The sequence below is a fragment of the Cenococcum geophilum genome (genome assembly GCF_001692895.1).
Source record: "Cenococcum geophilum 1.58 unplaced genomic scaffold K441scaffold_23, whole genome shotgun sequence".
NCBI lineage: Eukaryota > Fungi > Ascomycota > Dothideomycetes > Gloniales > Gloniaceae > Cenococcum > Cenococcum geophilum.
In genome coordinates, this window is record NW_027137581.1 from 489458 (window position 1) to 509399 (window position 19942).

The window sequence follows — 19942 nt, forward strand, 5'->3', positions numbered from 1 at the left end:
TTGTTCAACCGACTTAATACAAAGTTCCACCAAGTTGGGTTGCTAAAAAACCACCCCCTAAGCCATGGGAGCTGCCCGATTTTGAGCCTTTACATATTAACGATTTTGACAATTTTAATGCATTGATCTAATTGGCTGGTTCCTTATCGATAACGTGTGCACGAATTTCAGCGGGTTAAGGGATAGAAGATATCCAGGTAGGGATATAGGGTATTATTTATATAATGTTAAAATAAGCTTAGAGCGTTTATAAGGCCAAAGAGTGTTACTAAGTACTTAAATAGTCTATATTGGGTACAAAATGTAGTAAGCTATTTATCTCCTTTTATAATACGAAGACGGTTAAATATAGAGATAATATTAAGCTTTATATAATAACGAGCCTTACTTAGTTAGTTTAGCGTCGCTTATATTAACGGGATTAGATATTAGTTCTTAACGGTAATAGCGTTAAGAGCTTAGTAGTCTATATAGAAGCGCAGACTACTACTAGGTTTCTTAATAAAGATTACTAATACGGCTATAGGCGACGAGCTTACTCTAATAAATCCTTTACTTAGGTTCTCGTTTAAATACTTTTATAGCACTTAAAGTTTATTTTAGAATGGTTGGAGCGTGAATTCTATGCATACAGGTAAGAGCGTGCCTGTTGCAATGACTCAGGTTTCGAAATTCTCGGCAACAACCTGGGAATGGGCATGGAATGTCCCGAGGTTTGCGACCCCACGCACAAGGGAAACAGCACATCACACCGCCAGCAGGATTCTTAGGGTCTACCAGGGCCCAATGTCGATTGTTCGCCCGCAATTCACCAACAGTAATACCACATGCTACACAGGGCTCCTTTGAATAACGACGGTTATGGTTCTGCAGTAATGACCATGTTCGGTTGCCTTTTCCAATTGCAAGATCAACATCCGGTGGTTTGGCTTGGCAAACAAGATTCCACATCTCCGGGGTACAGAACCTCTTACGACTCGAGGTTTGGGGAAGCTCAGAGTAATCGTCAGCGTCTACAGGACGTATTGTGCCCAAGTAGACCATGAGCACACTCTCCGCCAGTATGCACCACGAAGGGGACAAATTGTCTGGATGGAGGAATGCGACTGGTTTCAAATTCATTGTTGCCTGGGGTAAACGTCAGCAAAGATCAACAACAGTGACACAATCTGCAGTAGAAGCTTACGAAAGGCCTCTCAAGGAGCTCACGATGCGAATTGCTAAGGCCTATCTTGCTATCGCACAAGTAGTCTCTAAAGCGGCGGGAAAGACCGCCTTGCCCACAACCGGAACCGACGTACAACCCAAGTGTTCCATCACCACAGGGGATAACATCAAGGTATGCCCCAGCGAACCCTAATTCAACGGCGGCTTCGTATTCCGGAAGCTGCAAAAGGTCGGTCGATGCAATATTTGGTTTGCCAAGGATAAATTGAACTCCTATCCTTGGTAAAAAGTCAGATGTCAAAGCATAATAAATCCTTAGAATCAGAGACATACGGCATCATATCACATAATTTGTCAATGATATCGTCGGCCTTAGTGCTTTGAAAAAATCCGACCCAACTACCAGTGATTGCCCTTTCATAGCTATCCGTATTTTGTTCGGAGAAGTCGGACTGCGAAGTGTTAAAGTGGACATAGTGTTTTACAGAGGTAATGATGAAACTAATGTTGTTTCGGAACCGCGAGATATTTTGGAGGATTTCCGATACTATAATTGTGTTAGAATTGGAGGAATCAAGAGTGTCTAGGGGTGTTGAACCTGGAGATGTAGCGAGGAAGGCGGCATCTACTTTTCGAATAATCTCGTTATATGCTTTTGCTGTCGAATGAGAAAGATGGGCAACGTCTTCCATTGTCTTCTCGGAGTACTTGGCGAAAGTTAACTCTCTCTGGGGTTTGTAACCCAATTTGGATCGTCGTAATACACAACTCTCTGTTCTGGAGCAGCTCTCAAAGACTGCTGGGAACCGTGTAGCAAGGATTGCGAGAAGTCTCCGCTCATTGCGTTTCTTGTTAGATAGTCCTTCGCTCAGGCTGGCACGAACGATCCTTTTTCGGCTGTGTGAGACTTCAACTTGACAATGGAAATAAAATTAATATAAACAATCTCGGCGCGACGGGGTGGGTGTGATTCGAGAGCGAAAGAGAGTTGATTGTCCAGGCCCACGGATCCGGTCTTTTCACAGGATTAAAAAACCTAGCTCGGCATTAAGCTTTGCTAGACCCTTCGGGTAAGGCATGCAAGGTTTTACTAGGCACCCAACCGTGCCGAACTGGTCACCCACCCAAAGCTGAATTTCACCACAACATCGACATAAAATAAGAAAACGAGGATTATATTCGTAATCTTCGACCTATTTATGTTAGTTTCTAAAAGGTTTTGGAATTTCTAAGCAATTTTAAAAAATCCCGAATTTTTTGGTGTTCCTAGTGGATGGTTGACGATTTTAGGTGGTTGCATAATGAATCTGGTAATCCTTCAAAATCTATTAAGGATGCAGTCACGTGATTGGACTAGCGCGAATCTCGCTTACTGTGGGATACCTAGTGTAGCACTCTATAGTTCAGCTTTTCACAAATATCCCCCTCGCTATCACCACCGGCACCTAGTCATAGAAAGGCTTTCAAATCATCTACGGAAGCACGGCTACGCTCGTACTCGTGCGCCGACCGGTCCTTGAACCCCAAACCATCCCTTTAACGGCCTCATCGACGTCTATACCTCGCCATGGGCTCCGTCGTCCTCCCCCATCTCGTCACGGGCTGGCATGTCGATCAGGCTATCATGAGCGAGGAGGAAAGACTGGTGATCATCCGCTTCGGCCGTGACTGGGACCCTGATTGCATGAGACAAGACGAAGTCCTGTTCCGTAAGAGTTCCCTCTTTCCATTTATGCCACACTTACTAATCTTAGATATCTGTAGGCATCGCCGATCGAGTTAAGAACTTTGCTGTCATCTATGTGTGCGATCTCGACCAGGTCCCCGACTTTAAGCAGATGTACGGTGAGTAGCACCTCTGTCATTAGATTATTTTTCTATTAGTTGTCTAGGGTTTTTTTCTTCTCGAGTATTTGCGCTGACACCTCTTGTATAGAACTGTACGACCCGATGACAATCATGTTTTTCTTTCGGAACAAGCATATGATGTGCGATTTTGGAACTGGGAACAATAATAAGCTGAATTGGGTGCTTGAGGATAAACAAGAACTTATTGACATTATAGAGACAATTTATCGTGGAGCCAAAAAAGGGCGTGGATTGGTAGTCAGCCCTAAAGACTACTCTACACGATATCGGTATTGAATCCCGAAGCCCCCAGAGTCTCCCTCAATTTAAGCCGCCATTCTTCTATACTCTCAGAGCTTCATAAGCCTCTCTCACCTCACTCCTCGAGCAATCATATCCTTAGAACCCCCACACTCCCCCTATACCTCGAAACTTCATCGAATGACACGAATTCAATGCAGTCGACTACAATATAGCGAAATATAAGATGGGGGAACGCTCAGGGGGCAGATCAGGGCGGGAGCAAGGAATAGAGCACTCGTCTCGTTTAAGGAGGCTAAGGCAAATGGGGATATATTGCGTGCCAGTAGACCGAAGGAAACTAAAATACAAGGGAAGAGGTTGTACTGGAGCAATGGAAACACAAGACCGGAACATTAACTTTGACGAGGCACATAGTCGATAATGTAACAACTATCCTGTGGTCCCATGCTTTAAAAGCTAGGAAGGAAAAAACTGGGCTTTTCAAATCTTTATTATATAAGTGACTAAATCTTGTGTATTATATGTTTCCCCTTTAAGACTTAGAATAGGATATTAGCATAATACTAGGTATCGGAGGTCTGGGTTAAGCTTGGCATAACCTTGGGTTACGCACGACCCCCCAAGGTCCGCGATATATCGTCCAAATATCACCCTCCCCCTTTGGTGGTGGCCCCTACTTTCTGGACGCGTTTTTAAGGGCTAGGTTAGTACTGGGTTAGTATGGAGGGCCTTGGCGCGCCTTTGACCTTACCATTGCCTTAACAATCCATTTTCCAACCCTCTCCTGCTCTTGTGCCCGCGCTAGCTTGCATAGGGCTTCTAATTTTATATAGAAAGGCCCGCTATAATTCTAATTGTATAATATAGAGCTCTCTTCTCCTTTGTCTCCTTTAATATTTATATATTTAATGGCTTAATTTACCCACGCCGCGCTTACGCGTCTTCCCCCTTACCTCTTGTAGATATAGAGTCTTTTAAGAATCTTCTTACCTTATAGTCTACCTTATAATTAAAGGAAGCCCTTATAGCCTCCTTCTATAGCCTCTAGAGTAAATTTAAGGCCCAGATAGTATGGCTATAGGATATTTATAAGGCCTAGCGCTTAAAGAATACTATAAGGGTATATAAGCTAAAGTAGAAAGAGTAGGAAGACTAGTGTATAAGATTAGAAGGTAATATGGATAGTGCCTAGGTAATAGAAGATAAGCTTTGCCTATTTTTAGAGTAGTAAGTTATTAACTAAGAATAATGGGCTGCTGGCTATTAAAAACGGAAGTTAAAATAGAAAGAGATGTAGAAATATAGTGAGCGGGTAAAGAAGAGGTAGAAGACGGTTTAGTGAGTAGGGCAGCTAGGGGGGAAGGTAGCTATAGGGGCAGCCGTAGGTATAGGGGAGGAAGCTGTAAAGGAGGAAGGGGAGGTATAGGATGAGGAGGCCCTAGACGCCCTATTTAATAAGATAGTTTAATACTTAGTTATAAATAGCTACGTCTTCGCTATTACTAAGCTTTATATATAGTAGTTAGAAGGTAAAACCTTGCAGCCGCTATGGGGGGTAAAGCTCTTAGCAGTACTAGACAGCGTCTACCGCGATAAGGACTATATTTAATGCGTTAACTTTATTAATTAAGGCCTATTTATAATTACTGGCAGCTATAATATTAAAGGGCTTAAAAAGGTAATTACTTAGTGCTGGGATATAGGCTCTAAGAAGCTAGGTTTAGTTAAGTCTTACCTTTAAACTGTAGCTAAGCATTTATTAGGTTTGTATATATACCCTATTTAGTCTATATAGCTACTATTTTCTAACCCGTTTCTTAGGCTATATTACTATTACTTATAGTAAAAGTAGATAAGATATTTAGCTTGCTAATTTTATCCTTATTAAACTAGAGAATAAAGGGCCTAAATTAAATAAGTTAGTGCTATATATAATTATATTAATAATATAAGGGAAGCAGAATTAGTACGGCAAGATTAAGTATATAGGCTGTATATGGAACACTAACCCTATCCTCTACCCCCTCTTTATAATAGCCTTCTACTTCTTTAACCACTAGGGTAAAGATAATACTAAGAGCTTTTTATTCTTTTAGTAGCTAGAGGATTACTATAACCTATATATCTTCTATAGCAGTATTAAAGTACTACAATAGCTACTAAGCTATTATACGCAGTTTAAATAGAAAAAAAAGATATTTTAGAGGTAGGAATTTACTTAAAGGAGAAGACCTATAGCGCCTATAAGTAGAGTGTTTGGTATACTAAGCTTAGTAGTATTAAGGAGACCTAAATTAGATAGGCTGGATACTAAAATATAAACGCGATAATAGGAGCCTACCTTAGCTACCTATTCTATGCATTTATATAGTTAATTACTAGCTACCTAAAGGAAAGAAAGGGCTACTTTCTTTTTTATATACAGGAGGTGCTAAAGAAGGCCCTCTATTTAAAGATATAGCCTAAGACTAATATTTAGCTAAAACGCATAGAGGCCTTTTACCTAGGTAGGGCTAATAATAAGGTTATACGGCTTAACCTTATAGGCTTAGGATTTTTACACCTCCTTTATATACTTAGGGTAATCCTATATAAGTAGTTCCTACTCCACCCCCTATAGAAGGACCCTCTTTTTAACTGTAAGGAGTACTAGAGGTTTACTATATAGGTAGAAAGCTTGCTAGCTAATATAGTAACGCTAAATAAGCTAATAATATGGAAATACTGGCCTGCCTATAAGGCTATAGCTAAGCTAAAATATAAGGCCGCGATCTCTAAGATAAAGGGGGTTTAATTACGCGTGAAGACGGTCTTAAAATAACTTAGCGAGGTAGAAAGGTTATTAGCATTATTTACACCTATATAGATTTAGTAAAAGAAGATAGGTATCTAAATAGGGCCTATAGAGTCTATATGTCTATCTGTTGGTTATATAAGGGGGATATTACGTAGCTACGGTTCGTAGATAGTATGATAATTGTTATTTCTTATATTTATAGATAGGGGTAAGGGTCGAGGAACTTAAGGTTCCTCGCTACGGTAGTGCCGCGGCGACACGTGACGGCAACTTGCCTCACGTGACGGCAATTTGCCTTATATGGCGGCAATTTACCCTATTTCTAACACTAGCAACTCTTTTTTTTATGGTTGCCATTTATATATATATAAACAGATAGGATGCAACGATACTAGATAGTGTACAATAAGACTAAATACTATACGATAATGCAGCAGTTGGCGAAGACGGGTAGGCCGCTAAGGCGCTAGCAGTAAGCGAGCTAATGGCGATTTTCCATCCCGGGGATGGAAAATCCTAATTAGCTAGATTAAGTTAGGGTCTGCAGAATGTTATGCTCTAAAAAGTCTTGGCAAGAGAATCTGACTAATTAGACAACTTTAACTACCGGTCGAAGTTCCTGGATATCTTAAGACCTTACGTGACTAAGAAATTTCTGGGGACTCCCTTTTAACCTAACCTTTAACTCGTATACGTAGAGTATTTGTGTTAATAAACGTCTCTAATGCCTTGTTTAGGTTCGCCTTCGTTATTATATCTACTAGGTTATCTTAGCTATTAATCTATTAAATCTTAAAGAGTTCTTAACACTTGTAGGATTGCTAAAGTGCCATAATATTAATTATAAGGCGCTTCTCTTTTATAGTACCAAGCTTAACTAAACACTCGTAGAGGGAATATAAGTTAGTGCACACAATTATAGGGATAACAGAAAGTTCGAGTTAATCTATAATTATCTTTAGGGTAGTTCTAATTGCAATTGCTATATTAACTCCGCCAACTATTCCATATATCTCTAACGCTAAAATACTTCGGGTAACGCGCTTACTCTTAGTTAAGCTCTAATAAATAAGATTGCTATAGATTATAAAGTTATTCTCTCCAGTAAATTCGTTCGCGATAATAATCTTATATCCTAACTAGGAGCTAAAATCTTTATTATTTATAAACAATCTATTAATAAATACAAAGAGCTTAGCGGTAGAAAGATTAATAGGCACGTAGAGTAGTCCCTAATTAAGATGGTTTATTTGCTAGAAAAGACGCTTATTTAGGGCAAGGATATTATCCTTAGTTAGTTCCTAGTATTAGGCGGCAACAGAAAGATTAAATAAAGCCTTAGGTTAATAAATAGAAGTAACATAAGCTTTACAAGCGCGTTACTCTATATATCCTTGCTTTAGAGAATTAGCGTTAATAACATTGATCTTCTTACCTTAACCCTTCTAGCGCAGAGCAATAGAATCCTCATTTAGGGAGAGGATACATCCGTTAAAGAGTAATGGTGTTATTAAACTAAGCTTTTCCTTTGGCTTTACTATAAGATTTGCCTTTACTAGCTCATCTTCTTTAAGAGCTAAGAATTGGTCGTCTCCCAAAATAATTATATTATTAGTTTGCATGTTAATAATTCTAAATAGAGTTCCTATAGTTATAATAAGGAAGCAGGGATTAAATATAGAAGTAGTTATTAAAAGCTTCTCTTTATAGTGCTTACTATAGGTAGCCCACTAATGAGTTCCTACTTCTGCAATTCTATATAGTAGCTTAAGCACAACCATAATCGTATCTTTGGGATATTAGTGGCGAATTTACTCTAAAAGGTATGCCAGTATTAAGCGCTAAAGGCGCGTCTCTAATTAGGTATAGGCCTAAGTAATATCTTATAAATAAACTGCCATTCCGTTCTTTATTAAGGAGGGAGCTAGTGTAATAATAACTTACTAACTAGCTCATTATATTATAGGAGATTGCGTAAGAATTACCTCCTTACCATTATTATTATAACCTTAGATAACAAGCCTTAATTTCTTAAATAGGGCGTTAATAGCTTTACCCTTAATCTCGTTAACCATTCTTAACTTAAAGATGCGAATTCCATTGAACTTAGTAGGGTCATACTTCTTAAATTTAAAGACTCCTCTTGTAATAAGACCGTCGATCTCCTACTTATTAGATACTTAGAAAGGAGCTCCTAGGGTTATAATATAACCTTCCTTTTAGAGCTATTTTGCGAGCTTAAAGTTAGCCTTTTCTTTAGCTGTTATAAAGGCCATTAATAACTCGACTTTATTCTTAATAGCGGCAACAAATTGTTCTTTAAAATTAATAAGGTATTAGTGATTTCGTAATCCCTTTAGGCGACCTCTACCGCGTCATAGTTATAGCGTATCTACTACAATTATATCGGGATTATAGTCGCCTTCTAGAGTATATTAGTTGTGGTTCTCTTCTAGGGCATTTTCTAGGGCATCCTATAAAGGCTTGGAATTATTATCTTTATAGTAAGGCTTAATAATAGTTAAATAGAATTAGGTGGGTCTATAAGGCATCTAAATAGTGCAAGTTTAACTATTAATTATAATAAGTTAATATAGGCCTAACTATTCTCCCCTTTTACGCTATACGCGTACTTTAGACTAGAGTGGCAGATCAAGCGTAGTTAAGGTATTTAAGCTATTTCTTATTCCTAGTATATTATTAACCTAGCGTATAGCATAGAGGCGTCGCACCTCCTTTATTGCCTTGCGAATCGCCTTAGCTTATTACACAACAAAGGGAGATAGTAGAGAATCGTTAGTTATTCGTGGGTAGGCGCTAAAGACTAGTAACGTAGGTACGAGTTTATCCGGGCCAGCGGAATTATTAATAGCTTTAATAGCTATTTATAAGGTAAGTTCTTCGCTAGCGTCCTTTAGTTCTAAAGAGATAATCTTATATACGCGGCGTAATAGCGCGTAATATCGCTTTACTTTTCTAATACTATTATGTGCCTTAATAGGGACTTCCTTAACCTTAATTGCCATTGCCTTTATTTATTGTTGGAACTCTATAAATAAGAAGTTCTTTTCTACGTTGTGGACGATTTAATTAAAGGGTCCTAAGTAGATATTAATTTAGTATAACTAAAGGGTATCCCATACGTTCCTAGCTGACATATCCTTTAAGAATTATGCGGCTTAAAAGGAGGTTAAGAAGTCGATAACTTAGAGTACTGGCTTACCGCTAAGGTATATAACGTTAATAATAATACAGAAGTTAAAGTTGTAGTTATCTTTAAGGGTAAACTTAAATCGGCTAGGGGACCTCTGGTTCATTTAGTAGTAGTAGTAGTATTTTATAAGATGCTTAATTGCCTTAACCTTAACTTTATAGCCTACTCACTAAAGAACCCTAAGTAATTAGTGAACTGATAGGTAACTAAAATAACGGTGTAGTTGGCGTAACTCTAACTTAGTTAAATGGCTTTAAGCAATACTCTTTTTTGGTTGTTAAAGGAGCAGCTAAGGGTAACCCCACTTACGTATAATAGGCACCCGATTATCTCCCTATATAAGTATATTCTTAAGGTTATTAAGCTTAACACCTAGTTTATCTATATCTCTAATGCAAAATAGAAACGGGGTGTTTGTAAAAACAACGTAAAAAGTAATATACCCTAAGGGGGTTTAAACCCTAATTGTGCCGAGAGAGATTATAGTACCTTTNCTAAAACGAATNGTGTATTNGCCTNCNGTTNAATAGTNAATCTAAATANAGCTATTAAGCTGCTAAAGGGCTCGAACTTGAGGTTCTCCTACTATAGATACTCCTGCGGCTCTAGTATCCGGCATAATACTATAAAAGACGTTCGCCGAGTATCTATCGTTAAAGGAAAACGCGGAGCTCTCCTTTAGCTTATTAAAGATATTTAACTTTGTGATAAAATAGAGCGTAGATTGGTTATTAAGAACAGCAACAGTTTATATACTATTTACCTCACCATACTTAGTAAAGTATTAGTTAGGTAAGTAGTCCTTAATTTCTATATCTATAAGGAGCTATTCAGTCTCATTAACCTTACCCTTAAAGTCTTTTACGCCTTTGTATTAAACCAAGAAGTTTTAAAAGTAGGCCGCAGTAACCTTATAATTTTTAACGTTTCTTACACTTTAACGGAACTTGTTATATACCTCTTTTCGCTTATTAAGGGAGTGTCTAGTTAACTAGCAATTTGGCTTCTTATAAACGTAGCACTTCTTTTAGTAATTACTTCGAAATAAACCTCTATAAGGACCTCTATAATTACCTTATAGTTAACATTAATTATACCCTTTGCCGTATTCCCTACTACGGCCGCTATATATTTAATCAGTCCAGTTATAATTATATTAGTTAGGAACGCTTAGTTAGGTAGGGCTTTTGGTATAGAGCTATTAAGATTCTTATATTTATATTATAGTACCTACGGCAGAGCGTAGCTCAGCATATACTCCTTTAAACGTATCCATAGGTTTATATAGCGCCAAGTTACACTTAGGAACGCCACAGCATGCTAAGATAACCTGGTCCCTTAAGCTGTTCTTATTTTAGTAAGTTTTAGTAAGTCCGTATTGGATTTTCTAGAGTTTATTAAAGAGTAGTTAAAGGCACTCTAGGCAAGTTATTATTAGGTTAGAAGTAATAACTCTCTAGAATATAGTCTCCCGCCATTCGGATATATAGAGTTAGCGGTTTTTATTGGTTTTAAAGTAGGCTCTAGTAAGCTAAAGCATTACATTAAAGCTATAGTTTTTACCTGCGATATAGTTATAATAGAATATCGCCGCCCGTCCCTTTAATATAACAGAGAAAGCATAATGGAACTAGTGGCGTTAAATTCTAACCTTATTGCAGCAGTTATAAAAAACCTATAGTTTTGCTCTAAGCATATCATATAATTCTCCTCTAAACTTCTTCTCTTTGTCTAAATATACCTTTATTAGATTTGTGACTTCTTAAAATAGAGGCTTATTAGTTAGCTAGGATAGAGGAGTTAGAGGTAGTAAAGGTAGAGGAAAAGCACCTCTAGGTAGGAGAGCACCTTTAGGTGGGAGAGTAGCGTTCTAGGGGTTTCATTCCGAATTAAAGTTGCCTTCCAAAGAATATAGGTTGGTTTTGGGTTTCCGTAGTTAACGTATAATCTCAGCTTTTATCCATATTAGTTCTTCTATACTAGTAAGAACGGCGTAAATATTACTAGTAATTAGGTTACTGTCCTTAGTAACATACACCCTATTCCTTCGGAGGGAGTCTTAAAAATCCTAAATAATATTAATATTGCCAAGTGCCTAGGTGTCGGCGGTCTATTCTATAAAATCCTCCCTAAAGTATTCCCATAACTGTAAATCGGTATAGTGGCTATCTTAATAGAATAGAATATGGTATAGGAGAAAGCCATTAACTTATTTTACGGTATAGGTTATTATATTAAAGGTAAATACGTCCTAATCTTTATTAATAAGTTTCGCGTATATAGCTACCCCTAGTGGTAAGGAGTCTCTCTAGTCGTTTAGAGTGGCCATAGTTATGTCTTCAAAGGAAGGGAATATTGGTAGTATAGGGATTGTCGTTTGGTACGCGTTTATGATGTATATTTGCGATTATAGGGCTTAGGACCAGTTCTAGCCTTAAATCGCGAAGACTTATAACGCGTGTTATTCTGCGTAATGGACGCAAGAATCTATAATCTAGGGAAGGCTTAGAACCAGTTCTGGCCTTTAGATCCTTGGATTTATAGAAGAGTTCTATTTAAGGTTTAGGACCAGTTCTGACCTCAAAAGACAGCTTCCCTTAGCACAAGTAGCACTGGTATAGTGGCTTGTCTCTTCTTGGTAAATACCTAGCTGTTCTGTGGCATAACTATGAAGTTAACTACTAATTAGTGTTGGTTACACAAGGGGGATATTACGTAGCTACGGTTCGTAGATAGTATAATAATTATTATTTCTTATATTTATAGATAGGGGTAAGGGTTGAGGAACTTAAGGTTCCTCGCTACGGTAGTGCCGCGGCGACATATAACGGCAACTTGCCTTACGTAACGGCAATTTGCCTTATATGGCGGCAATTTGCCCTATTCCCAACACTATCTTTAAACGGCCCTATACCTATACCTATGCCTATACCCGTGCCTATACCTATACCTACATTTGTTCTTAAACGCGTTAATAGCTAGATTCTGTCTTTAAATAAACTCTCTTTTATATATTTAACCCCTAAAGAGATACTAAGGGGTCCTTAACTGTCTACTGTTATAGAGCCTACTTAGCCGTCTACTATAACATCTACTATAACGTCTACTATACCCCTATAGCAGCTGCTATAAGCTTTTATTATACCCCCACCGCAGCTACTATAGGCTTTTACTATACCCCCACTGCAGCTACTATAGGCTTCTACTATACCCCTACTACAGCTACTATAAGCTTCTACTATACTCCTGCCACAGCTACCGCAAGCTAATACTTAACCTCTTCTATTTATCCTTAACCTATAGGCGCCGCTAAAGAAATATAAAATGCTTTAGGGCAGTAATTTGGTGTTCTAGCTCTGGGTTAAGTGGACTTTAGGGCTAATAGGTGGGCTATTAATTAAAGCTCTTAATTGCTGCTAGGGGGCGCGCTAGTAGGTTAATAGTAAGGCTATATTCTATAGCTATTGCTATAAAATAATTAAGGATGTAAGATGGCGCGTAGAAAATAGTATGGTAAGAGATAAGAGATAGGCTATTAACTAGCTGGAACAGCTATAAGGTTGGCGTTCTTTAGATTGGCTTTATAAGAATATTTAAATAGTTATTTTACTATAGTAACCTTAATATATAACTATACTATAGTAACTAAGACGCCTCTATATATAACTGCACTGCAGTAACCAAGACGCCTTAATGTATAACTATACTATAGTAACTAAGACGTCTTAATATAGAACTATACTGGTAACTAAAATATCTTAATATAGGACTGCACTATAGCAACTAAGAAGCCTTAATATATAACTATACTATAGTAACTAAAACGCCTTAATATAGGACTATACTGTATTAACTAAAACGCCTTAATATAGGACAATACTATAGTAACTAAGATGTCTTAATATAGGACTATACTATAGTAACTAAAATGCCTTAATATAGGAATAGAACCTATTTAGGTGTTGTGAATTTAGAGCAATATTATATAACCGCCCAGAAGTACTAATTAAACTTAAATTATATACCTTTTCGCCTAAAATCGCGTATAAAAGTACTTGGGGGCGGTTGCTGCGCGACCTTATACGGGGTTTGGGCGCGTTATTAGTAGGGGTAGCCCTAACCTTGTATTAACCTAGGTTATAACTACGCTAAATTAGCCCCCCTAATATATAATGGGCATTAGAGGTCTAGGTTAAGCTTATTATAACCTTAAGTTATATATAATCCCCTAAGGTCCGCGACATATCGTTTAAATATTACTGTTGGAATATATGGACAGGAGTATATGGGCAGATATTACGTGGTCGTGTATCTAATTAGTCATCCTTATGGTAACTTATCAGCCCCCTACTTAGGCACTGCGATCCTTACAATCCTCTGCTTTCGACACCTATTAGATAAGAATTAATTCAACAGTTAATAGGCCAATTAAGTGCACTTGGGTGATACCGACAATTACCCCCCCCCCCCCCTTTAGTAGTGGCCCCTACTTTTTAAACGCGTTTTTAAGGCTTAGGTTAGTACTAGGTTAGTATAAAGGGCCTTAGCGCGCCTTTAACCTTACTATTGCCTTAATAATCTATTTTCCAACCCTCTTCTACTTTTATACCCGCGCTAGCTTATATAGGGCTTCTAATTTTATATAAAAAGGTCTATTATAATTATAATTATATAATATAGAGCCCTCTTCTCCTTTATCTCCTTTAATATTTACATATTTAGTGGCTTAATTTACCTACGCCGCACTTATATATCTTCCCCCTTACCTCTTATAAATATAAAGTTTTTTAAGAATCTTCTTACCTTATAGTCTACCTTACAGTTAAAGAAAGCCCCTATAGCCTCCTTCTTTTATAGCCTTTAGAGTAAATTTAAGGCCTAGATAGTATAGCTATAAGATATTTATAAGGCCTAACGCTTAAAGAATATTATAAGGGCATATAAGCTAAAGCAGAAAGAGTAGAAAGACTAGTATATAAGATTGGAAAGTAATATAGACAGTGCCTAAGTAACAGAAGATAAGCTTTGCCTATTTTTAGAGTAGTAGGTTATTAATTAAGAATTATAGGCTATTAGCTATTAAAAACAGAAGTTAAAATAGAAAGAGATAGGGAAAGATAGTAAGCGGGTAAAGAAGAGGTAGAAGATAGTCTAGTAGATAGGGTAATTAGGGGGGAAGGTAGCTATAGGAGTAGCTATAGGTATAGGGGAGGAAGCTATAAAGAAGAAAGGGGAGGTATAGGATAAGAAGGCCCTAGATACCCTATTTAACAAAATAGTTTAATACTTAATTATAAATAGCTACGTCTCTGCTATTACTAAGCTTTATATATAGTAGTTAGAAGGTAAAACCTTATAGCCGCTATAGGGGGCGAAGCTCTTAGTAGTACTAGATAGTGTCCACCGTAATAAGGACCAGATTTAATGCGTTAACTTTATTAATTAAGGCCTATTTATAATTACTGACAGCTATAATATTAAAGGGCTTAAAAAGGTAATTACTTAGTGCTGGGATATAGGCTCTAAGAAACTAGGTTTAGTTAAGTCTTACCTTTAAACTATAGCTAAGTATTTATTAGGTTTGTATATATACCCTATCTAGTCTATATAGCTCCTATTTTCTAACCCATTTCTTAAGCTATATTTGTTACGGACGCTTTAAGTACAATATTACGACTACTTGGAGAAGAGACGGAAGAAGCTAGTTGGTTAATTCAGGCACGGTCCAAGATGGAGCCAATAGAACCATGTAATAAGGAATAGTAACTAAGGTCACATAATATGCTACGTATTAAACGAGAGGAACAAGAGGAACTTATGTACCTCACATATAAGACGTATATCACGTATAAGAAGGATTTTATAGGAGTACGGTTGTGTATTTAAGGACCCTTAGTCCCTACCTAGATAGTTCCTTCCTTATAGTAATTCTTAGAATATAATTAGAGTTAATCTGTTAGGCAACCACTCCACCAGTTATTATTACATTGTTAACTTTTATACTTGTATTTCCTATACACCTAGCCTATTAACAAGCCTATTATAGTTCTTGCTATAAGGTTCCGTTATATAATTACTACCTAGTTACGGTATTAATATAAGAAGTTAAACAATATACTACCAAAAGCAGCCACCACAACGCCATTAACGGCAGCAACTACTTCAAGGATAGGAGGTGATACCAGTATAGTAGATACTAACTTACAGTAACCTGTGACGGTCGGACAGCTATAGGAAATAGTTAACTAGCTAACAGCTAACAATATAGTGTTAGAAGAAAGACTTAACGGGATAGGAGCAGCAAAGATTAAGCTACTATTAATTAAGAGATTTATAGGAAAGAGGTTAAAGCTTAAAGGATTCCTTACGCAGATATACTTTAAGGTCTTATAGGAGGGAGCAAAGTTACCTATACCTGTGGATTGGATAGCCTACGCAGGACTATTCTTATTAGGAAAAGCACTTAAGTAGTTTAAACCTTACCTTATAGAGATATAAGTAAACGGAATAACAACTACTAACTAAGACGTGCGATTTATATTCTTAAGTTAGGAAGGATTTGCAGAACGACTTACGCAGATATTTAGAGACCTGGAAGAAACAACTATAGCGGAAAGAAAACTCCAGAACCTTGTGCAATAAACTTTAGTAATTAAGTATATAACACAGTTCTAGACACTAGTAATATAAGTAAAGTAGAATAATAGGGCGCTTATAGCACAGTATAAATAGGGACTTAAGGCTAAAGTCTAGGACGCGATTATCCTAATAGAAGATGCGGATACCCTAAGGGAACTAATAGATTAGGTAATTAAGATTAATAATTAGATCTACTAAAGGGAATAGGCTAAGAGAGGCTAGGATAGAGTTCTATAGTTATATAAGGCGTAGAGTACACAACGACAAAAGCTAAGTTAGAAACTATGGTATGGCGTAGAGCTAATAGACCTAAGTAGTACTAAAGAAGCCTATAAGAAATAAAGCAAACTATAGAAACCTAGAGGATAAGAATTAAGTAATTAAAGGTCTAAGGAGCAGAGGCCGAATTAGGGATCTTAACAGCAGAAGATATTTAGGTGGACTCCATAATAAGAGAAATGGTTTAAAAAAAAAGCTTATATAAATTATAGAAAATAGGGTTATTACGTTAGAGACTATAGAAGTAAATAAAGTTACCACGCAGTAAAGGGTATAAGACTAGTAGACGACATATATATATAAAGGGACAATAATATGCTGCGAGGAACAAAAGAATATTTAATTAGAAGTTTTACATTTTATTATAATAACGCATACCAAATTTATAAGGACGCTAAGTACGGCGCAAGCTATTAGCTATAAGAGCTAGCACCTATAGGATATAGAGGAACTAACGAACTAGTTTGTAGATCGGATATTAAGGATAATAAATTTAACCTAGGCGAAACATTCCGTAACAATAAGGCAATAAGGGCCGCTTACTAGGAGCGAGCAGACCTTAGAGATGTTATACTAGAGGTAGAGGATGATTCTATTACAGAATAAGGAATATTAGTAGGGATTAAAACCCCACTAGATATAATGTCTATCGCTTTGCGAGACGTAAGAGAAGTAGGACAGCGAACTACTTCGGCACTCGATAAAGGTAAAAGGCTAAAGGCTTAAGATTCTTATAGCGAGATAAGAGATAACTAAGATTCTTAAAACAAGATAAGGTAAGCTTAAGGACCTATAACGGACGATAACCGATAGAGTAGAGCAGTAGCTTAGTTTAAAAACATACGAATAAGCTCGGGACAGAAGTTCCTATAGGTATAAGATTCTTAAGACAAGATAAGTGAGATCTAGGACTCTTAAGACGAGACGAGGACACCAGTTAAGCCTAGTTGGACTAAGGCTGGAGCTAAGCTTAAGTTAGAAGCGAGCTTAGGATTAAAGAACCTAAGGGGTTAAGAATTTGGGGTATAAATTAGGACACCTATAGATAAGAGGTAAGGAGCTTCTTTATAGATTAGAGAATCTATAATATAAATAGCAATTAGACTAAGAGACGAATATATAGACCTAGAGGATTTACCAGTTAAACAAAGTGTTTGGACTAAAAATTAAAAAATCGATACTAGGATTAAGAAGTAAGATAACTTTAAGAATTAGAGCGTAAGGCGCAAACTAAAAGAAACCATAGAAGAATTTAGGTAAAGAATTATCGCGTAGTAAGAACAGAAACTAGATAAGAGATCTAGCACATTAGGACGTATAAAGGATAGAGCACTAGTATAAAGAATTACTAATAGACTGAGAGTAGGCATACTAAGAGCTAAGTGGCTTACTAAACTGNAAGATAAAGAGGATCTAGGGATTCTAACTAGGTTCGAGGAACGATATATAAAGGGCTATTACGATGCAGTAATAAGAAGATACTTCCTTACGGACAGACCGTATATACTCTAGTAGTTATATTAAAAGTGGTATAGGCAAAGGCACAATAATAAGTGGGAAGATTTCTATATATAGTTGGATAAAAAAGTTATTTAGGACTACCCGATTATAGAGAAGGCTATAACGCATATTAAAGGAGCCTTAATTATAACGTTAAAGGATCTAGAGGAACGTTTAGAGGACTAGAGAAGTAAGAGGCGTATCTTAGTACCTATAAATAAAGTTGTAACGTTTAAATTAGCACGATAAAGGTTTAAACTTAGGGATAAAGATAAGCTAAGAGTTAACCTAAAGCACCCAGTATACTATACGTTATTATAGATTGCGTGTGTAGACGATATATATAAAATATATAAGAATCTAAAGGAAAAGAATCGGAAATACCCTATAAGGATGTACTGAATAATGGATAAGTAATAGTATAGGAATGCCAAATATATATATAGATGGCATCCAGCAGAGGTCTAAGAGAAAGGAAGTTTAGTACTTTAACTAGGAAGATTCCTTACGGAAGAATGCTTAGACGGACAACAGTGGTAGGAATGCCTAGAAAACATATATCTATGGCATATTAAAGATAAAAAGCGAACTAGGTATTAGCTAAAGAGCGAGCCAAGTATACTAGGATTAAGCAGCTAATAGTTAGAAAAAGTAGAGGCCTACGGGACTAGGGGGAGCCAGTAGTAGAGCCTTAGACCCTTAAAGGAATTTAAGAACAACACCTAAATTTATAAGTTAATTAGCAAGATTAGCAGTTTGAAGCGCTAATAGATAGTAGAGTAACGCGAAACTATATCTTACTAGTAGTAGTTAAGAGAATAGGACTACCTTACAGATAAAAGGAGTAACTTTACCTATTAGTTATAATTTTAGGAGATCTAATAACCTATAGAGGAGGGATTATCAATCTTAAAATAGGACCTATTTAGATAACTATTAAAGGGAGACAAATTAAAATGTCTTTTAATATCCTACTATTAGGACGGGATAAGGCAGTATTAAGCATACCTTAGTTATAGAAATATAATCCGAGGATTGATTAAATTATAGGTTAGGTTAATATTAGAGATACTTAACGCCGCAAGATGCAACAATAAGCCAAGTTGGTATGGTACTAAGTAGGAGCAACCTATAAAGAAATAGAAAAAGGACTAAGCTATATACTAGAGAGATACTATAAATACAGTAAGAAACTATAGTCACTAGAAAGTAAAAAACTATTAGAATATATAGTATAGGACTATAAAATAGAGTTAGAACTAGGAATAAGTTTAAGGTTCTTTCTAATCTACAAGCTTACTAAAGAAGAAGGTAGAGCGTTAAAAGAGTTTATCTAGGAAAATCTATAAAAGGGATACATTAGACCATCGCAGTTATTAGCGGGTTATCCAGTACTATTTATACTAAAGAAAAATAGTAAACTAAGGCTGTATATTGACTATAGATAGTTAAATAGCATTACTAGGAAGCAGCTAAGCTTAAGTTAGAAGCGAGCTTAGGATTAAAGAACCTAAGGGGTTAAGAATTTGGGGTATAAATTAGGACACCTATAGATAAGAGGTAAGGAGCTTCTTTATAGATTAGAGAATCTATAATATAAATAGCAATTAGACTAAGAGACGAATATATAGACCTAGAGGATTTACCAGTTAAACAAAGTGTTTGGACTAAAAATTAAAAAATCGATACTAGGATTAAGAAGTAAGATAACTTTAAGAATTAGAGCGTAAGGCGCAAACTAAAAGAAACCATAGAAGAATTTAGGTAAAGAATTATCGCGTAGTAAGAACAGAAACTAGATAAGAGATCTAGCACATTAGGACGTATAAAGGATAGAGCACTAGTATAAAGAATTACTAATAGACTGAGAGTAGGCATACTAAGAGCTAAGTGGCTTACTAAACTGNAAGATAAAGAGGATCTAGGGATTCTAACTAGGTTCGAGGAACGATATATAAAGGGCTATTACGATGCAGTAATAAGAAGATACTTCCTTACGGACAGACCGTATATACTCTAGTAGTTATATTAAAAGTGGTATAGGCAAAGGCACAATAATAAGTGGGAAGATTTCTATATATAGTTGGATAAAAAAGTTATTTAGGACTACCCGATTATAGAGAAGGCTATAACGCATATTAAAGGAGCCTTAATTATAACGTTAAAGGATCTAGAGGAACGTTTAGAGGACTAGAGAAGTAAGAGGCGTATCTTAGTACCTATAAATAAAGTTG

General features: G+C 36.6%; 2 protein-coding genes across 2 annotated transcripts; one reads left to right on the top strand and one right to left on the bottom strand.

Annotated features, from left to right (window-relative positions):
- Positions 1–493: 493 nt before the first annotated feature.
- K441DRAFT_120188 (uncharacterized protein) lies at positions 494–1270 on the bottom strand. The gene is made up of 2 exons (XM_067640010.1): positions 1187–1270; positions 494–1128 (listed from the first exon to the last, which is right to left on the bottom strand). Exon 2 carries the CDS (start codon positions 1120–1122, stop codon positions 595–597), a length of 528 nt encoding a protein of 175 aa, XP_067503618.1. The 5' UTR covers positions 1123–1128; positions 1187–1270; the 3' UTR covers positions 494–594.
- Positions 1271–2734: 1464 nt separating this feature from the next.
- Positions 2735–3312, top strand: K441DRAFT_562398 (mitosis protein dim1; the record flags this gene model as incomplete). Its single annotated transcript, XM_067643557.1, has 3 exons — positions 2735–2876; positions 2932–3012; positions 3104–3312. 3 exons carry the CDS (start codon positions 2735–2737, stop codon positions 3310–3312), a joined length of 432 nt encoding a protein of 143 aa, XP_067503619.1.
- Positions 3313–19942: the final 16630 nt, after the last annotated feature.

Excerpts from the sequence above, each read along its gene's own strand:
- K441DRAFT_120188 (XM_067640010.1), bottom strand. The coding sequence starts at position 1,122 with ATGAATTTGAAACCAGTCGCATTCCTCCATCCAGACAATTTGTCCCCT.